This window comes from Canis aureus, chromosome 18 (assembly GCF_053574225.1).
Source record: "Canis aureus isolate CA01 chromosome 18, VMU_Caureus_v.1.0, whole genome shotgun sequence".
Taxonomy (NCBI): domain Eukaryota; kingdom Metazoa; phylum Chordata; class Mammalia; order Carnivora; family Canidae; genus Canis; species Canis aureus.
The window spans coordinates 18973094-18995125 of NC_135628.1; the positions used below are offsets into that span (position 1 = coordinate 18973094).

The 22032-nt window shown below is 42.9% G+C and overlaps 1 protein-coding gene across 4 annotated transcripts in view; it reads left to right on the forward strand.

Moving 5' to 3' along the window:
* The window catches only part of CPVL (carboxypeptidase vitellogenic like), a 126994-nt gene extending 122425 nt beyond the window's left edge, over positions 1–4569 (forward strand). For all 4 annotated transcript variants that reach the window (XM_077856378.1, XM_077856381.1, XM_077856379.1 and 1 more), the window contains one exon: positions 4330–4569. In XM_077856378.1, coding sequence (XP_077712504.1) covers positions 4330–4434 — 105 coding nt within the window. In that variant the 3' untranslated portion in view covers positions 4435–4569. The remainder of the gene's footprint in view (positions 1–4329) is intronic.
* The last annotated feature ends 17463 nt before the right edge of the window (positions 4570–22032 follow it).

A 22032-nucleotide genomic window follows, 5' to 3' on the forward strand; every position in this document is an offset into this window, starting at 1 on the left:
TGCTTTCACTTTACCTTTACATCTGAATAGTCACTGATTTTATGGTTCCACCTTGACATCTCTCTTCTCCTTCCCCTTCTCCCCATTTCTCCCATGCACTCACATCCTCTCTCACCTGAACAGCTGGTCTCCTAATCTGCCTCCCTGCCTCAGTATCATTTCCTTCCAAATCAGCCCACTCATTACACATTAAGTCATCCTTCTCTAATGCAAATCTGAGTATATTACTGCCCTGCTTGAAACCCCCTTAGATATATCCAGAATAGGCAGGTCCACATAAAACAGCCTAGGGATTGCCAGGGGCTGGCAAAGAGAGGAGAGTGGGGAGAGATTGCTAATGGATATAGGGTTCCCTTTGGGGTGATGAAAACATTCTGCAGCTAGATAATGGTGTTGCTTGAACAACATCATGAATGTACTAAATGCTACCGTTCGTTTAAACACACAAACCCAGCAGCACATCATATGGAGCATCACATGGTCTCACTAGTATTTGTCTGTTCCACCCTTCTCTTTCCCCTGCATACCTGGAACCCCTCATGGGTTGTTGCTTGTTGCACGTGCCATGCAGTTTCATGTTCCGCTGCTTTTGCGAGGGCAGTTTCCTCTGGGTGCATCCCTCCCCCACCCCACCCAGCACAGTCTGTCCAGACATCTGCTCCTCCAAGACCCCCGTGAAGTTTCCCCTGACAAACCTATATCAACAATCCCAGTGTGAATTTCCCTCTATATCTTGTCACCTATAAAGGCACAACTGGGAAACCTTGACCGCCACGTCCATGTTTCTAGTTCCAGGGAGAATTGTATCTATGTCGAAAAAATAGAGTGGAATGAAGCTTTAAAGTGTTTGCATAACCCTTTTAAAATTCATGACACATTTGTGACCCCCTGGAACATCTGGAACACATGAATTTAGAGGTTTCAGCTCTAGCGTGGAAACACCCAACATAGACAGTTTCTGATGATGAGACCATTTCTAACCAGGGAGACTTGGGATCAATCTCATCACAGTCAAATATGGAATCACAGCCCCGTCACATTTTGTTATATACTTCTAAAAACCATGGAGTTGTTTGTATCCTTGATTTGCGAGTGGTAAACAGCATGGTTATAAACAATGGTCTTTTTTTTCTGGAACTCATAAGTTTATTTTTGAGGTTAACATTTGTAAAATGTTCTTTGTGAATATGCTAAGGAATATACTTTGAGAATTTTCTGCTGTGTGAAAAAGACTTTGTTCCCAAATGAGCTTTTCTTTCCAATCTTAATGGCACCATTTATGATGACATTTGGTCACTGCATATGGCAGCTAAGAACTGGACCAGGAGTCATGCAGGTTATAAGAATAAGAATTGTAACACCAAACGTATCATCTCTTCTTCACCACTTGATTATCATGGTCAGAGAAGCTGTGTGTGTGTGTGTGTGTGTGTGTGTGTGTGTGTGTGCTTGTGTGCATGTGTGTAAATACTGGGAACGTGGATGATTGGGAGGAAATATACTGTGGTGAGCCATGAGTTAGGTGTTAAACAAAATCTGTTCGTATTCTCTCTTAATATAGAGAATTGCCTAGTTTGTCACAGAATGGAAAAGGTTCTTCTAAACAGTGGTTCTCAAAAAATAATCTTTGAACCAACAGTGTCAACATTACCTTGGAATTGTTAGAAATGCAAATTATCAGGCCCTGCCCTGGACCTTCAGCACTGGAAAGTCCAGGGGTGAGGCCCAGCAGTCTGTTCTAACAAGCTCAGGTATTTTGATGCATATTCAGGTTTGAGAAGCTCTGTTTTAACTCCCTGAAACCAAGATTTCTTAATGCTAATGTAGGAACTTAGTGTTTTAGAGTAGTTTGACACAAGCATTTTGATCCTAGATTTTGAATAGGGATAACTATTGGAAGAATAATGACAATGGCTAATATTCACTGAGTACCATCCTAGTCCAGGCACTATGCTAAGTAATCCATGGACATTATTCCATTAATTGCTCACGTAATTCCCAACTGTCCCAAGATGTAATGCTTTTTTTCTCTGTTGTACAGTTAAGGAAACTGAGGCTCAGAGCAGGTAAGTTATTCGTCCAGGGTCACACAGCTTGCTGTGTCTTGAGTCATGCTCCTGCACTCTGACTCCAAGCCTGGGCCATAAAGCACTATGTTACCCCTAGTAGCTCCAGCTCTGGTCCTAGAGGCAGAATGACCATTAGCTCTTGGATTCAACTCTTGGATTCAGCTTTCTGCTTCCAGTTGAAGCAGCAGCTGGGTTTTGTCACAAACATGGCTTCCTTAAGTGTCCTCAGCTGAGCTGAAGTTGCAGAGAATCACTCATCAAAATCCTGCCAAAGCCGGAGATTTGGATGGGAACCTACAGGAAGAGTTCGAGCCTGGGATTGTGGGGGCAGCAAAAGTTTTCCTCTAGAGTCACATGAGGGGCTCATGTCACACATGTTTACTTTCAGTCTGTGACAAAATGTTGGGTTTCCAGATGGAGGCTTGAACACACATGGTAGATGGGCTCCACTGTCATTGCAGCAAGGCACAAATGGCCGTTGACGGAGTGTAGCATACAGCACGTGTTTCCAATTGTGTATGAGGGTTGAGTCCAATCTCACATCTGTAATAGTGGTCTACTTCCCTTACTCGCCTCAGAGGGCTGTTGAGAGCCAGGTGAAATGTTCTATGACTAAACTGTAAAGTTTGGTTCAAATATAAAGAATTATTGTACAAATACTATGATTTGAATAAAAACACTGGTGTGTGCATCAAAAGCCAGGTTCCAGCTCCTTCTCTCAGTTACAATTATGTGACTTGGACAAGCCTCCTAGTAGCTCTGTTATCACTCAGTCACCGAGGCTGGCATGAATGGTGCTCTCTGCTGCTAGTTGTGCAGTACACAACTTGTGTAGCTGTGAGCTGTAAAGCAAAATTCATCTAATAATGTTGGTCCCACTTACCGCACAGCAAGGTTGTAAGATGCTGAGTGTTGGGTGGCTTTTTAATATAATAAATGCACTGTGTAAATGTATTTCTCCTTTTTTTTTTCTGCCTCAGTTCCCTTCTGATTGAGGCAGGTTAAACAAGCTATTAAGGGCCTTACCGAAGTTGTCTTAACTTGCTGATTGTGATTTAGCAGGTAGAACTTACTGAGTGTGACCTCTTTACTTGCAAGTGTTCATTCACTTCATCCACTACTAACTCCTGGCTATTTTCCACATGTGCCATAGGACATGTCAAGCCACACTGCTCTGTCCTCCTGCAGGCGACCTGCCAATACTCAGTGTCGGTTCTTTCTCTTTTGGTGTTGAATCATGAAGGCCTCCCCTTGACATTTGCTGCAAATAGAGACTGATCCCTTCCTCCACCACCCCTTCCTTTTTTTTTCTTTTTTGTTTTAAATCTGTATGGCACCTAGCACAGGGGTCTGAACTCACCCTAACTGTAGATGTTTCAGAATGCTTTATATATCTCATCAGGTGACACATGTATTCACTGCTATCCAAACGCAGTGCATCTGCACTTAACATAAGTGCATTTCACTGTGTGTTAATTTTACATAAAATCTGGGGGGGAGTGTACTGATATCCATATTTTACTTTGAAATATGTCAAGAAGATAAGATGGATTAATAGATGGATAGTGTGAGAAAATGAGTAAAGTGGGTGTTAATGAGAGAACCTAAGTTGTAAGTCTATGAAATTCTTTCAGATTCGCTCTATATTTGGACAGTTTTCATAATGTTGGGGGAAAAAAGAATGTTCTAATTCTGTGCTACCCAAAAAAAAAATGGCCTTTTAAGATTTCAGGTGTCAAGGATTTCTCGTTTTTGTCGTAATTTTTTGGAGAATCAAAATTCCCCTGTACTAGCGGCCAAGACTAAGATGTCAGGTAGAGCTCAGTGTGAGGGCCACGTGGCTCAGTGGATTGAAGGAGGGCATTGGGTAGGCTCCTCCACCCACTTGGGAACAGAACTGACCATAGGGTAGATCCTCACACCTCAGGGGCCTCACCAGGTAAGGGTAAAGCATAGAGCAGCAGACAGCTCACTCCCAAGAGGAGAAAGACAATTTTCGAGTTCCATACTTGTGAAAGATGAACACTACTTTGTGTTAAGTTAAATAACCCAACAATTGTAAAGCTTTACTACCTTAAAGTGTACCTATCAGCAAAGTTATCAAAACCTAGGCAATCAGCATATCCAAAGGCATGGATTGATAGAATAGGTTCTGTATTTCATGTAAGCTTTAAAAATACTTTAATCCAAACCGAAACTTTCCATCCATGTAGAACATCCATTTCTCTAAATTTTAACTTTTATTTTTTTCTTCTCCAAGGTAATTGTTCGAGGAGGAGGACACATTTTACCCTATGACCAGCCTCTGAGATCTTTTGACATGATTAATCGATTCATTTTCGAGAGAGGATGGGATCCTTATTGATGGATAAGCTACGTTCTTGAAAGAAAGAAGACTTTGAGAAGAAAACTTTCAAAATGGAAACTGTCATATAAATAAGAAAATTATCTTTTATATCTTTAAAATGTTTCTCACCAATAAAAATTATCTTTGAAACAAGTAAGGCTCTGTTTGTGGGGAGAGATGGCTCCTTACAAAATTAACTTTAAGAAAATGCTATTCCTGAGGACGAATGACATCTTTTAACTTAACGGATGGGAAGAATGGTTTCTGAGACACCGTTTCGGATAGAAATGGATAAATGGAACATTGAGGCCTTGAATGGGAGTCTTTAATCCCTTCTAAGAGTGTGTGCAAAGTGCAGTAAGTGAATAAAGTTGTAGCAACAGCCTGTTTTGTGACTAGCAGAAGAGTTTGTCATATTATGTACAGGAAAGTACTTGGTGAGTAGTATTGGATAGGAGCATCTAATTAGCACTCCCGAGGAAAGGGTGCAGTCCTAACAGTGGTGGGCAAGAGTTTGGAATGTGGAGAGTCTTAGCAAGAAAGGTAGCTTGGGATTCTTTGAAATAGAAATCTTATCCATAAAAGTTATAATGTACCAGAGGCTCTTCTTCGAAGAACTCACTGAATCTTTATCTTCTCTTTTTTTTGTTTTCAGCTTTTTGGTTCCTCAGTGTGTTGGCTCATTTCAAGAGTACACATTTATCAAACAGCCTGCAGGCTGCATTAGTTATGAGCCATTTTAAATTTGGGTTTTAAGTTTTGTACTTCTTTTAGCCAAATAAAGAGCAAAGTAATTTTGTATAATTGTTGGGATAGCCAAAAAATTTGAGATAATCTGGCATCAAAATATATACATTTATAAATATGCATACATTAGTAATTATCCAACTAAAATATCACATCTTGGCACATCTCTCCTGTTTATGCAACATGTGCTCTCATCTCTGAAATTCCACAGCACGTTTGGCTTTTTCAACATCCTTTCTCTCTCATATTACCCATTTGTGAATTGGCTCACTGGAGAACTAAATTTTAAAAGTCAAACCTGTTCTTGCTGCAAATATTTTGGGTTCTTTTAATTTCTCGTTTTGTGCCTGATTTCATTTAGTTTTGTGACCTCCTTTCGTATTTTTTTATAGATATTTTTAATTGTGCCCATATACTATAAGGCATCAAATCAAACATTCTGGTTGAAAACAGATTTTAATTATCGCAGAGAATAAACTAGAGGGAGTGTGCAAAGAGTTTTGCACATAGCCCCACTTGCCATTTAAATTGTTGCATTTGGTCCCAAAAATATGCGGTGGAAAAGGCACTAACTATGGCTAGGAGAGCAGGAATTCAGTGCCATGTGTATCACACGTGTCCTGGGCATTTTGGGGTAAGATACTTCACTCTCCTAGCTTCCCAAAGTCTCAAAGAAGACAGCCAGAAAAGATTCCTGAGGTTCCTTTCAGTTCACATATCATTATACTAGTATCATTTCACAAGGGTACCATGAGATGATATAGTGAATCTTCATTATTCATAGATTCCATATTTGTATCACCTATTGACTAGAATTTACTTGTAACTCCAGAATCAATACTTTTTCACTTGTGTGGTCATTCATGAACATGCTCAGAATGATGAAAAATCTGACTTGCCCAAAAGTGTGCATTCCCAGCTACGATCCAACAGGTGTTCTTTATGTAGTCTATTTAGTGCCACATTTTTCTGCATTTTTATGCTTTTCATTGGTGCTTTTGCTGTTTAAAGGGGCTTCTAAGTGGGATGCCTGGGTGGCTTGGCAGTTGAGAGTCTGCCTTTGGCTCAGGGCGTGATCCCGGTCCAGGGATTGAGTCCCACATCAGGCTCCCTGCAGGGAGCCTACTTCTTCCTCTGTCTATGCCTCTGCTTCTCTGTGTGTCTCTCATGAATGAACAAATAAAATCTTTTTAAAAAAGACGGGGGGCTTCTAAGCACAGTGTTGAAATACTGTCTAGTGTTCCTCAGTGCAAGAGGTCTGTGGTGTGCTTTCTGGAGAAAGTCCACATGTTAGGTAGTCTTCATTCAAGCACAAGTTACAGTGCTGTTGGTCATGAATTCAATATTAATAAAGCAATAATATATATTTTATAAGGTTTCTTTAAGCAGAAATACACATGGGGTGCCTGGGTGGCTCAGTCAGTTAAGCGTCTGCCTTCAGCTCAGGTCATGATCTCAGGGTCGTGAGATCAAGCCCTGCATCAGTCTCCACACTCAAAGTGATCTGCTTGGGATTCTCTCTCTTCCTCTCCTTCTCCCACCCCCTCTGCTCCTCTCCTCACTTGTGCTCTCTTTCTCTCTCTCTTTCTCAACGTCTTCAAACAAAAACACACATAAAACAAGGTTATGTATTAACTGGTTGACAAAAATATTGTCACCAGAGGCTAGTAGGAACCACATCTTGTACTTTCCTTAGGAGCAATGGTTCAGCATTCACTAATTCAGTATTTGGGGAGATGTTATAGAAGACAACTGGAGTGAACAAAGAGAATTGACTGTATGTATGGAACACTTAGTTTAGGGACCAACACAAAATAATAGTTCAACAAACAGAATTTGTGATGCTGTCAGGTTTATCATCTTCCCGCAGTGGGGAGTACTAGGGGACAACCTGCCAGGTCTTCCCAGAACAACCCTAGGGTACAGTCCTGTGGAAACTAAACCTGGCACGTATTTTACTTTAAAGGGAAGGGAAGACTAGTTCAGAGACTAAAGGAAAACAAGTTTCTGAATTCACTTGGAGAGAGCCTTATGTAGAGAATCTTTGTGCGGGGTATGCACCCTCTGTGGGACACTCAAGACAATCCATTAAGATGCCCTCTCTTGCTCCAAATGTGATACAGACTCATGTCTCACATGGCTGCCATTACCATGAACAATTTACATAGAGGAGAGGTGAGGGCCCTTCTCATGACTCTGGGTCCAGTATATTGCCAATTGCAACTTCCATGCTTATAGGATATTATCAATAGGATTAATTTCATGAAAACAAAGCCTTCAAATAGTAGGATTATTATGGCACTTCGCCAGTCAATGGGAAATGGCCAGGTAGGCCTCTCATACCACCCTGGTCACCTCATGGGAGTGTATTAAAAGTAGCTGTAGAACCTGGGAATGAGTCATGCATTCTTTCTTTGACAAAAACACAAGTGTTGCAGATGAGCTGTCAACTTTCTGTCATGGTAAGCAGCTATTGTTAGTATATCATCTAGCAGATATTTTTTTAAAAGTAGACACACAAAAATATATACATACATATTTATATACATACATACATAAATAGTAAACCCACAATCTGTCCTTTCAAGGTTGAAGTGGAACTTTAACAATTAGTGAGAAAGTCAATTCTTTTCAAAAGAAATTCAACCTATGGCAAGAACATTTTGAAAACAGATGTTTGGAAATCTTTCCATTTACTTTGTTGCACATTACAAGGAAAAAAAACTTAAATCAAGGGAAATTTCAACAAATGTCTTTGCACAAAAGATAGATAGGTTTGAAAAATGAGTTTGTGGGGTAGATGAGCTTTCTCATCTGATGAGGCATTTTTTCCACTTGGATTTATATATCTCCATTTGTAAGTGTCTTCTTCAGCTCTGATAGACTTTGAAACCAAGTGTCAAAGTGAACATATAACCAGACTTTGTTTTTTTTTGTTGTTTTTTTTTTTAGATTTTATTTATTCATAGAGAAAGAGGGGGGTGGGGGGCAGAGACACAGGCAGAGGGAGAAGCAGGCTCCATACAGGAAGCCCAACGTGGGACTCGATCCCAGGTCTCCAGGATCACACCCCAGGCTGCAGGCGGCGCCAAACCGCTGCGCCACTGGGGCTGCCCTATAACCAGACTTTGAATTGCTGTATCACAAAGGATGACCCAAGATTTTTCAAATATGAGAAAGCATATACAACACATTGATCCTATTAAAGATATTAACAGTAATATTTTAGAAAGCAAAAATACTTTGTACTACTAAAAATCAAATAGTTTTTTAAAATTAAGTATGTAAAACTTCATCTTCATAATTCTAAAGTTTGTTTTGATTACTATTTTTTAAAGATTTTTTATTTGTTTATTTAACAGAGAGAGAAAGCGAGCATGAGCGGGGAAAGGGGCAGACATAGAGAAGGAGGGAGAAGCAGGCCCCCAACTGAGCAGGGAGCCCAACATGGGGCTTGATCCCAAGACCCCGAGATCATGACCTGAGCCAAAGGCAGACACTTAACCGACTGAGCCACCCAGGCGCCCTTGATTACTATTTTATGATGTAAATGTTATTAACACAGTAATGGTGTGATCATGCTCTATATATAGAGTAATTATATAGAATGAATAACTATATTCTTTGATATGCCTCCAGCAATTTTTAGATGATAGGATGATACATAAAGATCTGGACAACACTATTTCAGAGGACAGAAAAAGTCCACATTTAATAATGGCCTTAAACTATGTACCTATTTGGCTAAGTTAAAGAAGCAAGGCATGGGGGGAGCCTGGTTGGTGCAGTTGTTTAAGTGACCAACTCCTGGTTTCGGCTCAGGTTGTCATCTGAGGTCGTGATCTCAGGGTTGTGCGATCGAGCCTCCATGGCAGGCTCCAGGCCCAGCAAGGAGTCTGCTTAAGACTCTCTCTCCCTCTCCTTCTGCCCCTCCCACTCTAAAAATAAGTCCATCTTTTTTTAAAAAGCTCGGCATGTAACAATACAGTATGCTTTCATTTATAAGAAAGGAAGGAAGGAAGGAAATTAAACAAATAAGAGAAGGAGGAAGGGAGGGAAAGAAACAAGTTTTGTAGAGGGTAAGTGTCTCTAGAAAGATAAATGAGAAACTAATAGAAGTAGGGGAAGAAGAACTGGGTGTTGGTGGTGGGTGTGAGGAAGACAGGATTTTTATACAATTTTCTGTTTATGTTACATATATACACACACATTATATATATTATACACTTCATATAATATATATAAAACATATAGTATATATGTGCGTATATGTATATACATATATGTTTGTGTATATGTGTGTGTGTGTGTATATTTATATACACATATATATGTGTGTGTTATATACACACATATAACTGCTCCAGAATCTCAGAGAAAGAACTGCCCTTTGGGTCATTTTGCTGTGGAGGTAGAGGCCTGAGACAGCTCCCAATGGACTAAGTCTACTCAGCAAAATCCCAGAAGGAGTGTTCAGGTTTCCTGGGCAGCCTGACAGTGGAGTAATGAAAGTGCCAGAAATCTGTGAGAAGGAGGGGTTAGAGGAGGTAAAGGAGGGAGACTGGCCATGTGTTGGCTGAGACCAGAGAGAGTTGGAATTCTGCAGAACCTGCATTAGGAACAAAGTCAGCCCCCCACAACCCCCACCCCGCTCCCCAGCCTCCCACCCCCACCCCCATGCAGAAGGCAGGGCTGTCGGGCAAGGGAGGCTGACTCAATGCTGTTGCTCTCTGTGCTTGGGTGGCGAGCAGGGAGTGAGTTGATTTGACCTTTGGGTTGCAACTGTCAGGAGGCAGAAAAGCACTTCTGTTGCAATGGGCTTGTGTATTGGGAGCCCCATGGGGTAGGTCTGCAACACCCAGCCTTGACCTCTGAGAACTTGTTCCCACGTGGCAAAACAGGGGTCTGTTTGAGCTGTACATACCTAATTCTGTGAAATCAGAGGTAATAATAACAGCTATCCTTTCTAAGCTCCGAAAATGTACCAGATGTTCACCATGATATTACCAGGGAAATGGTTTTCTCATTCCCCAGATGAGGTCATGCACTTCATCGATACAAAGAGACTTGCTGAGTTTCCACAGCCATTGGCAGGCCAGTCCAGATTCAAACCCCGGTGTCTCTCCCTCTACTTCACCCTCTCTCCACGGAGGAGACACATGGCCTTCTGATCCCCAACTTCCTCCTCAACTGATGCTGTGGACAAATAAGTAGGCATCAGTGACGCCCATTGGGGGTCAGGAAGTGTGTACCCTCATTAAAAATGTGCTTTCTTTTGAAAGTTGTATAAACCAAATCCTTGGAAATGTTTAGATGCCGTATCTGCTCCATCCAAGAGGAACGAATGTAAACTTAAATTATGATTCTTTGACAAGCACTGAGAGCCTTCACTTAATCATTTATTTATGTGCCATTCTTCAATTGTCTTTTGTCTTGCCACCAAAAACACGATAGATAAACGCCAGAAACCAAGGACAGATCCTGTGACAAACTGTTTGACTTGAGCCCCGATTTCTTTTGGAAAGTCCGATGTCCTCTCCCTTCCTACTCGTGAATGACAAGCCCCCACTCTTACTGCTGATGGTATAGAGGCTGTGGCTGTGTCTGTCTTTGTGCCATTTAAACTTTTGGCTCTAAGCTCAGAAACCACTTCTCCCCGTGAGCCCCTGCTGCAAGGATGACTGGGGGGAGGCCCGTTGCTCGCCACTGTCACACGCGAAGTGGACACCCCGGGACGAAATTCAGCAACCTGCACAGATGTGTTTAGTTTCCTCACATACTGTAATGGTTTGTGCTATTAGAATTCTGAAGATTTAAAAAACATTCCCCAAACAAACCTGAAAGGGATTGGTTTAGTTGCCCCTAAGACAACAAGCCTGGAATTGAAAGCAGGCTGTTGTGATGTATATCCGCTCAACCCCAAGAAAAGACATCTGTTCAATCATTTTAAAGGGATTTTTGGCAACTTCGGGAGTGTGACGTGGCTCGGTTTGCATTCCCCTGGGCCCTGCGCATTCAAGGAGGAGAGATCAGGCCTGTGGTTGCTGTTCAAATGGATTTCACAGGAAAATTCATTGCATCTAGCCAGGTCTTTGGGGCGATGTTATTCTTTTCCTTAAATCTTTAATTTGCAAAGTGTTCATTGCAAAAATTAAGTAAAAGCAGCCTCTCCTCAGTCCTACACTATACACAGTGGTGACCACTAATAACTCACCCCAGGCCAAGGGAGAGTGGGCTTCCTTGAACTTGGTACCACCAAGTCTGCACCCAATTATATCCTCCCCCCCCCCAAAAAAAAAACCCAGGGTGTTGTTTCTGGAAGAAAAGAGGCCTGGATGCTGGACAACCAAGGGCCAGAAAATGTCCGCCATATGCAAAAGTCAAAGCTCAGTAGAAAGATTCAAGCCAGCCTCTACATTTTGACATGCAGTGGGAATACATGCTGGTGATTTTCCTAATATCCCAATGAATATTTGTAATCACTACTTACATGCACATCTAGTAATTTTTGCTAATACTTTATATTTTCTTATGTGAATCAAAGGGGGAAAACTAAATAAGAGTCTGAGAGCACCAAGGCCAGGGGAGGTGGGGTATTGTCTGAAGAGATTAGGACAACCCAAATACCCATGTCAGCATTATGAACAGAAATGCTCCTGAATCCCTGGCCCAAATGCTCACCACCTTATATTAGGATGTGCTGTATTAAACCTTCTGCTCTGGGTGGTGCAGATACCGAGACAAATTTGGCCCACTTCCCTGCCCCTCAAAATGGGGGCAAGGGGGGTTACCATTGCATAAATGACCATCGTCCCAGAGTGCCAAGTAGTCTAATAGAGGAAAGTCCAAAGTCCTTTGAGAGCAGAGAAGAGAGAGTGACAACTACTGGGGAGAAAGTTTTCCACACTGAGGAGTGGGGAGGAAGGCTGGAGGCTTTCCAGGGGCAAAGGCCTGAAGAATAAGCCTCAGTGCCAGGGGATGGTGAGGCTCCTGCCTTCTCTCCTCTTAGCTGTAACCTCTCACCTCTGACAGCTCAATTATTTTATTGCAAACTCTGAACTCTCAAATGCTTATCCTAAACTTCTGTAAGAGAGAAAGTAAAAGGACTAATTTCCGTAATCAATTGATATAAATAAACCCCTCACAGCCATGCTTTCATTTTCTCATCTTGTCTCTGTGGGATCAGAGAAAGATCTAGAAGGCTGCCTCCCTGTAAGTCCATCCATCAAGTGGCTTTGGTGGCAAGTGATATGGCATTTCTTTATTAAAAACCCTGCACAAGGGGCACCTGGGTGGCTCAGTGGTAGAGCATCTGCCTTTGGCACAAGGCATGATCCCGGGGTCTTGGGATCAAGTCCCATGTCAGGCTCCCCTCAGGGAGCCTGCTTCTCCCTCTGCCTATGTCTCTGTCTCTCTCTGTGTGTCTCTCATGAATAAATAAATACAATCTTAAAAAACAAAACCAAAAACCCTGCATGCTCTATGGCAACATCTTGGGACAGGCTGTCATTTACCCATTTCCCATATCCCCTGGGAAGAGAAACATACTGTAAGATCGTTTTGAAATGGTCCCATAGTGTGACTCACTGGAGGGAAATGCCAAAGGCTTTGGGGCAAAAATAAACAAAAATGAAAAAAATATGCCGATTCTGTGTATATTTAAAATAAGTCTAGGAGTGATGCTGCACTAGAAAATTGAGCTTATCTTGGACAGGCTGGAGGGAATAATGGAGAGAGCTTCTACTTAGTCAAATGAGGTAGTTTGTTCAGTGTGAAATTTCACCAGCATGTACTTTCCCGGGTTACGAGGGATGGAGGAAAAGGGATTTCTAATAAGGCACAGCTCCCTCAGCTATATTCCTTCTTCCCCCGACAAATCTTCTCATTTGTTAGGCCACAACCTGAACAGGTCTCTAAGTTCTAGTTTCTTACATAAGGAGAAATGCAATTCTCTTTTGGCCTCAGAAGTAAGCCAAGCTCCATGTAGCATTGCTTCTACATCATCTTCTTTCTTTGCTGGATGGTCAGAGAGAAGAGAAAGATGCTCCAGCCTAGGGAGCATGGGATTCTGAATCCCCAATTCCAAATGTTCTGTGATTCCCAGCTCTTCAGTGGACCTTTTAAACCCTTGGGCTAGAGTAGAGGACAGCGGTGATAGTCATGTATTCAACTTGGAAATATTACAAAGATGAGAAAAGGAATTCAATAATCCCACGTGATTAGGATATACCCAGGTATGAATATTGAAATCAGGTGGTTTAAAAATACCAGTACCAAACAAAACCAAACCAAACCCAGTACCAACAATTCTCATGGGATCATCTTTTAGTGAAGACAGTATCGGTAAGGCTAAGGATGCAGAGGGGTTTGTGTTGTTCTTTCCTACGTCTCACTTCACATAAAGCCCTATATCCCCAACAGATGTACCATCAAGTAAAAACAACACCGGGTCTAGAGAGAAAAGGGAGGCATGGAGAAGCTTGGGAATAACAAAAGGTGATAAAGGGAGATGGGTTCCTGCACCATCGGAGGGCAGTGTGTGGCACTCACCCCAGAGTGAGGTGGGTTTTCGGCTCCCCTTTCTCACCTGCTCCAGGTGTAGATGCAACGGTGGCCTTGAAGCCTGAAATGCCACTGGTCTTTGTGATGAGCTGTCTCCCCCATTCTGTCCGAGGCCACCCAGTAAAGAAAACCACCTGGCCCTAGAGCAGGTGAAGATGAACTTCTCTGGGAACAGAAGTTCAATGCCAGAGAGACAGCACAGGGGTTGGGAATGCTGGCCATGAATAGTTGCTACTTTTCCAGGTTTGCTATGCAGAGGGACTCTAGCATCTGAATAGATTCCTAAAAAGAGAGACCTCTAATGAATGGTATAACAACACTAAGGAAGAGAGAACTAGCAGAAAACACGGAGAATGATATAATACGCCTTAAACTAGATATATGATGTATATGATGTAAAGGCTATTTCTTCTCACATCCGCCTGGACAGATTTCATAAAACCACCATAAAAGGACTCTGTATTGAGGCGCCTGGGTGGCTCAGTTGGTTAAGCTTCTGCCTTTGGCTCAGGCCATGATCCCAGTGTCCCGGGATGGAGCCCTGTGTCTGGCTCCCTGCTCAGCAGAAAATCTGCTTCTCCCTCTCCATTTGCCCCTCTCCCTGCTCATACTCTCTCTCAAATAAATAAATGAAATCTTAAAAAAAATTCTGTATTTATGGAGGGAAACCTTGAGGTTGCATGGTCCTGTGCTTTTGTTTGAGGAACTGATTCTTTCTCTGCTCCCCGGTGCAGCTGTTCCACACTGCATCCACGTTCAAGCTCCAGTGTGACCCAGGGACTCCCCTCACCCCCCGCCCCCCTCAGCAGCCTTGCCTTCTGCTCCACTGAGACCATCAAAGCCATCCCGACACTGGATCCCTTGGTTTCCCTCCCCCACCCCAGCTCAGCTGCAGCGTCCCACCTCATGACGGCTCTTCGGAGCGCCCCATCCACAGCTCCAACTTTCCTGATGGACATTCGGATTCCACACGAGCAGCCTGTCACCCTTCCCAAAGACCAGCAGCTGCTCTTGGTTTTCCCTCCTCTGCTGAGAAGGTCTCCATTCCCACCATCACCATCCTCCTCGGGCCTTTCTCTCCTATGCGCCCGGTGGTCAACCCTGCTTGTTCTACATCTACAGTATCTTTTGCATCTCTCCACTCCTTCTGCCTGCTGCTGATTCCGGGCCACTCCCTGTGAAACATTCTCCCTACTTCTGGTCTCCCCAGTCACCAGCCCTGATCATCATCCATCCTCTACAGAATCGTTATTTCATTTTCTAAGGCACATTTCTCATCTCCACGCTCCATGACCCATTGGCCTCCAAGGACTTTCAAGCTGACATCAAAATGCCCTGACTTTGAGGGCCTGTTGCAGGATGACTCCAACCTACCTTTCTGGGCACTTCTTTTTCCACTGCTCAAACATAACAAGTCAGACGAGATCATTTGCCTTCAGCTATACACCACCTCTAATACATCTCCTTGCTTGGGCCTCTCTTTCTATCCACCGCACTCCATGACATGAAATACCACCCAGCCTTCCAGGCTCACTTGCAAGGGCAAGATGCCTTAACTCTTCCTTTTGCCTTGGTTTCTCTCTTCCCACCCCCACCTCAATGGAATCACTTTCTTCTCCACATCAACTGTCCCTGTAACCTACATTTTTGCCTCGTGTCAAAGCTGTTTGAAGTTCTCCTTCTTACTCCCGACTTGAGCAGGTAACAGACTGTATGTCCTTTGCTTCGGGGAGGTAAGTGGCAGGGTGAGAAGCAGAAGGATTCCAGCTTTGGTTTTCTAAAAGTCAGAAGCCCAAAGGGGCGGGGGGGAGTGAAAAGCTTGAGGAAAGCTTTAGTGGCTTGGAAAAGCAGGCTGGGAAACAACAGATGAAAAGGAAATCCCTCCAGTTGTGGAGGGAAAAGCAAGTTCTGTGGGATCTGCTGCCTGGCAGGGGCCATGCTAGGGCAAGATCCCAGAGAGGGAGAGCTTTGGGGTGAAGCATCTGGGGAGTGGAGGCCGCAGGCACTGATATTTTCAACCCTGTGCAGAAACAGTAGATGGTCATCAGGCATGAAGGGACCGTGCAGACAAAACATGGTAGGTTGATTCGCAGAGTCCCTTCTTCCAAGCCCTTGTCACTGCCTGAGACTCTTGGAAACTTGGCACCCCTGCCCCTCTGAAAATGGGTAAGGGGGGAGGCAGAGGAATAATTGAAATGCAATTGTCTACTGGCCCAGCAGTGTAGGAGTCAATATTCTAAAAATACTGTAAAAAATAGAGACACCATATTTCTTAACACCTGAACTTGTGTATTGGTGTTCATTCTTGATATATAAAACACATATCACAACTTTGTCCGTTGAGGAAGACAATAGTATTTATTGAGTGCCCACTGTGAGCCAGGTGCTGGTCTAGATGTCGAGGCATACCGATGAACAAGACCGAAGACCCTGCCTCAAGGACAACACATCACGGTGAGAGGTCAGTGTTCAACTATATATATATTGTAAAGATACATATTGGCAAGTGTCATGAAGAAAATCAAAGCAGGTGAGGGTGTGATTACATCCGGTGGTCAGAAAAGGCCTTCCTGACATGCTGACATCCGAGCAGGGTCTGAAGGAAGGGCGGGAAGGAGTCTCACTTGTATTTGAGAGAGTGTGCTACCAACACTGCGGGACAGCAGGGGCCCCGGCCAGCCATCTGAGCCAGGAGGAGGGGCTGGTCATGTCAGACCCATGGAAGGTGGTAGATCAGGTAAGGACTTGGCACTTGCTCAGTTTTGCTTCCCCTGCAGGGTGCCAACCACACAATATGTGCTCAGGGAGTATTATTGAATCAAGGGTGGACGGAGCATGGTGATTTGTGACACACTGAGAAGTAAAAGATAACATAAAAGATATGAATAAATATATAGAACACAAGAATGACCCATAAGCCCTTAGCCCAGATAGAACCACTTTTAAACTTTAATGCTAGTCCTCTTAGTCTTTTACTTATTATTTGTAGATTCTATCTTTTTTCATATTTGAGACAATGCTATGTCATATTTTCGTCACTTAATCAGTGTGCAATTTTTAATATCATCCTTTAACTCACTGGAGATGCACTGTGCATCTAACTGGTCCCAGTCACTTGAGCAAAGTGGTCATAAGGCAACTGACTCTTTATTATTATTATTATTTTTTTTTTTTTTTATTTTTATTTTTATTTAGGGACGCCTGGGTGGCTCAGCAGTTGAGCATCTGCCTTTGGCTCAGGATGTGATCCCAATCGAGTCCTGCATCAGGCTCCCCTCGAAGAGCCTGCTTCTCCCTCTGCCTGTGTCTCTGCCTCTCTCTCTGTGTCTCTTATGAATAAATAAAATCTTAAGAAATAATACTAAAATAAAATTTTTATTTCAATTCAATTTAATTAACATATAGTGTATTATTAGTTTCAGGAGTAGAATTTAGTGATTCATCGGTTGCATGTAACACCCAGTGTTTATCACATGCCCTCCTTAATTACCCCATTCCCCCCCACTTCCCCTCCAGCAGCCCTCAGTTTGTTTCCTAGAGTTGAGTCTCTTATGGTTTGCCTCCTTCTCTGTTTTTATCTTTTTTTTATTTTTCCTTCCCTTCCCCTATGTTCATCTGTTTTGTTTCTCAAGTTCCATATATGAGTGAAATAATATGGTATTTGTCTTTCTCTGACTTAGTTTGCTTAGCATAATACCCTGTAGTCCCATCCACATTGTTGTAAATGGCAAGATTTCATTCTTCTTGATTGCTGCATAATATTCCTGCGTGTCTGCGTGTGTCTCTGTGTGTCTCTGTGCGTCTGTTTATGTGTGTATCTTCTTTATCCCTTCATCTGTCAATGGACATTTGAGCTCTTTCCAAAGTTTGGCTATTGTGGTACAAACTTTGGGGTGATTGTGCCCCTTCGGATCACTACACTTGTATCTTTGGGGTAAATACCCAGTAGTACAATTGCTGGGTTGTAGGGTAGCTCTTTTTTTTTTTTACTTTTTGAGGAACCTCCATCTGTCTTCCAGGGTGGCGGCACCAGCTTGTATTCCCACCAACAGTGTAAGAGGTTCCCCTTTCTCCACATCCTCACTCCACATCATCTCTTGTTTCCTGGGTTGTTAATTTTAGCCATTCTGACCAGTAGCAACCGACTCAAGGGCCACAGGAGATGTTCAGCAGCCACTAAGTCTTACCAGGAGGGGGGTGCACAGACCACCAAACCTTGCAGACTCAGATGGAGTGACAGCACGCTGGCCCACAGGACCCCTGCTGGCGCCTGGCTGCGGGATGCCTGAGTCTGCTCCCTAACACAGGGGGCGTCTTTGCCTCACAGTCCACAGAGCTTGTCATCATTAGCAAGACAGTGCCTGTGCAACTTTCCCCTCCACATTTGGGCCTGAGGCATTGGAACATTTCCTAGAGAGGCAGTGTGTTCCTTTTCTGTCTCTGCTTTTACCTCCAGTAGCTGCCCCCAGCTGTTCCTAATTCTCTCTCTGGGTGAATGACTCAGCTTGATTCTGGGTCTACAACATGTGGCTTCTTAAAGGAGCCAGACCATTTTGCCGCACAATGACACATAGCTCAAACCAAGGTAGTAAAACCACCTACGAGCTACGACCATAAGTCAGAAGACATAAAATGTATGTATTTTCAATGTCCAGGATTATAAGCTTTTCAAATATGAAAATAAACATGTGCCTCAGTAAAAACAAAATCCGAGAGGGCTTACTAGAAATCAGGCAGCAAGCCTAAGCTCTTCTCCGATGCGGCCTCCTATCCTTACATGTGCTTTGGGGAAGGTTCTTTCTGGAAGAGCCACTGGGGCCTGTGCTGAGGTGTGTGCTGAGGTGTATGCTGAGGGCCTGTGCTGAGGTGTGTGCTCTTAGAGCTCAGAGAAGTAGACAGGCATGTTCATGACCAAGAGGGAAGGCCCACTGAATGTTTTTGGAATAATGCAGATTTTACCAGTGAGCCACCATTGTTAGAGCCTAATGATGTTTTTGGCTGGTTGTTAAAGCTGCTTTTGCCCATGAGCAACAAATGAATTTATTCATCTTGCATTACTGAAAGGAAAACAAACCTAAGGCAAGACAAAATTAATGGGAAATTTTAGAAAAAAAAAAAACACAACCCACCGCCACCAACAAACAGCCCTATTTGGTTGAGATGATTAGTGCCAGATGGAGGAGGGAGCCCAGGTGCCCCGATTAGAGGAGTGGGCGGGGGGGGGGGCGCCTCTAAAGACAGAAGCAATTGCACATAAGCCAGCACAGTGCAAACCTTCATGTCACTTGCAAAGCAGAGACATATTTCCTCTCTTCTTTTCTTTCTCCCCTTCCTGCCTCTCTTCCTTCCTCTCTCCCTGTAGCCATGGGGATGTTCTAGGTTGGAGCTCTTCCCAGGGAGAAGGCACTCTGTGACGGGGCTGCGGATCAAAGCTGAGGACTGGGGTGGGTGGAACAGGGCGAAGCATCGAGGAGTGTAGTCATGATTTCTCAACACTTTCCCCAGACTTTGGATCTCAAAACCAGACTCCCATCCAGAGATAGTAAAGCTGCATTCGGCTGCTTCTATGGCTGTCCCGCAATCAGTTCATGGCGTGTTGTTAGAGGCTTTGAGCTTAACCAGACCTGCACATGGCCTCAGTCTAATTCCATCTTGTGGCTCCTAATGTCATCATATGCAGCCTCTGGCAACCAAGCCATTTCCAATTGCTGACATCCTCTCCCTTCAGCACTTGTCCTGCCAGAATTTTTTACAGCTCCCTGTCTGAATCTCCCCAGGAAAGATGTTTTTTCCCCCCTTTGGCAAGATGGTTTCCAGAAAACAATCCTTTCCATAGAACAAATGAATCGAAAAGTTCTGTTCATTATTAACAACACAATAGTGGAGAGATTCAAGAATCTTGATGCTCCATGAAAGGAAAAGAACATCACAGAAGTCCTTTGTGCAGTATTTTTTTATTTATAGTTTTTATCACATTTGCCATTTCACCCATTTAGTGAAGAACATTCGTTTGTTCAGATCAACACTTTGTTAACGTTTCAATTCATGCCAGAAGCCCTTATGAGCTACATGAGCTCTACGAAGACAGTGAAGAGAGTTTACTCTGTTGTGCTCCACCTTGTACTCTCAGCTCCTGGTAGAGTACCTAGCACTTCGTAAGTGTTCATTAATATTTATTGTTGAATAACTGAGCTATTTTCTAACAGGAAATGGAAGTCTGCCCATTTTTTTTTTTTTTTTAAATTCTGTGGTGTTTTGTGTGAAACAGAAATGTTTATCTGTCTTGGAGTTAAGAATTAAAATTCAACCTACTTTCACTTTTAGGAAGCAATGAGACTCTTAAAATAGATGTCTATCTAGTTTAAATTTGCAACCATCCCTAGGTATTTAGAAAGTCAACCCTTTCTTCCATTACAAACAAAAATCCCGGCAGCCCAGGTGACTCAGATGTTTAGCGCCGCCTTCGGCCCAGGGTGTGATCCTGGAGACCCAGGATCGAGTCCCACGTTGGGCTCCCTGCATGGAGCCTGCTTCTCCCTCTGCTTGTGTTTCTGACTCTCTCTCTCTCTCTCTCTCTTTCTCTGTGTGTGTGTGTCTCTCATGAATAAATAAAAATCTTTAAAAAAAAACAAATAAAAATCCTATTTCGTATCTAGCACTGCTCCTTTGTCAGTTACAAACTAAGCCCCATCAGCAATAACAAACAGATTATTCCCCTATAGTGTACACAAAAAGGGGATTCTAGACTCTAGAAGGGATATACTTCAAATTTGATACACTAAGACGAAATTTTATCAATTCTCTTCACATTCAGGTAAACAAAGTGAATGTGTAATTCTGAAAATACCCCATATAATATTATTCCGAATCATCCCTAGCTATTTGAGCTAGAGGTTGAGGATTTGAGAAAATATAAAATTTCAACCTCTGCTTTTCACAGTTAGAGAAACAGCTGATTTAATAAAACTCCAACAACTGTTGGCCAAATCCCAGATGAAGCTGTGTGGTGGTTCCTAAGTGAGTTTTTAGAAGTCTGTCTTATTTACAATGAAATTATATACCAAAATCCAGACTGCTGTATACAATCTTTTCCCACAGAGAAAAGTCTATTCCAAATGTGTTGACAGCTAAAGAGAAAGCTGGTGGTACTCCCAGCAGTGAAACTGGCTGGGACGAAAAAGGTAGAACTGCGTCCTTTGACTAAAATTCAGTTGGAGACTTAATGAGTTTTCTTTGCACCTGAGCACAGGGAATATGAACCAGCAAGAGGCAAAACTAATTTGTGATGATGTCAGATGTGTGGCTTCTAAGAACTCCTTCCACCTCCCAGCCTGCCTGTGGAATTCCAGGGAAGAGAAAAGCATCTGCATGAACAGATCTCCTATGTGCTGTCGAAGATTCGGGGGTGGTGGGTGGGGTGGGATTTCCATGTTCTTCCTGTTTTGATACTTTTAAAACCAATTTCCATGAAATTTGTGTTTGATCCACTGGTGGACCTCACCTGTGCAATGTGGCTCTCTAGAAAATGAGCACATCAATGTACCACTTACCCTGGATAACTGCTGCTTTGTTCAACGCAATTTTGTTAACTGTACCAGAAGAGACTGAAATAATTGTCATGTGTATTTGTGATAGAGTATTACAGGTAATAGACAGTACATGCCATGACTATGACTGAAACATAAAAAGTAAAAAATTCTCCTTTTCATGTGTTCTCATTTTTTCAACTATTTGGAAATATATAATCCATGCATATCTTCTAGCACTCAGCCCCACAAGGAAAAAAATGTGATTTAACAGCATTTAAGCTTCTGAGAGTTAAATGGATTTGGCTACTGATTCCTTACCAGCATTAGCTGGCTTAGTAGAAATGTATTTTGTTAATTTGGCTGACAACGAGGCTGACAGTCTAACAGCATTACCACCAAAAGCAGCTTTGGTTTTTGCCCTTAATGAGAATTTTCATACCATAGCAGCTTGGATTTGCCAGGGAGTCATGCTTTAAAGGGATTATGCTGAAGATGATAAAAGTGGAGCCCTCCTGGAACAAGATTAGATATTCATTTTAGGAATACAGGCCTGCGTCCCTACTGGCCGAGATGCTTGAATGTTTGAGGATTCCTGTCACACTCTAAGTTGCTGTGAAAGTGTAGAGCAGCTAAAGAAAAATCCTAGAAAAGGCTGAATGGGAGTTGGCGTGAACAACTGTAAATGGGACCCAACCTTTCCCATTTTAGAAAATCTGAACAAGTCTAAGAGCTGGAAGTAGAATGTTAGAATCCTCTGAACACCTAAAAGACGAGAAGA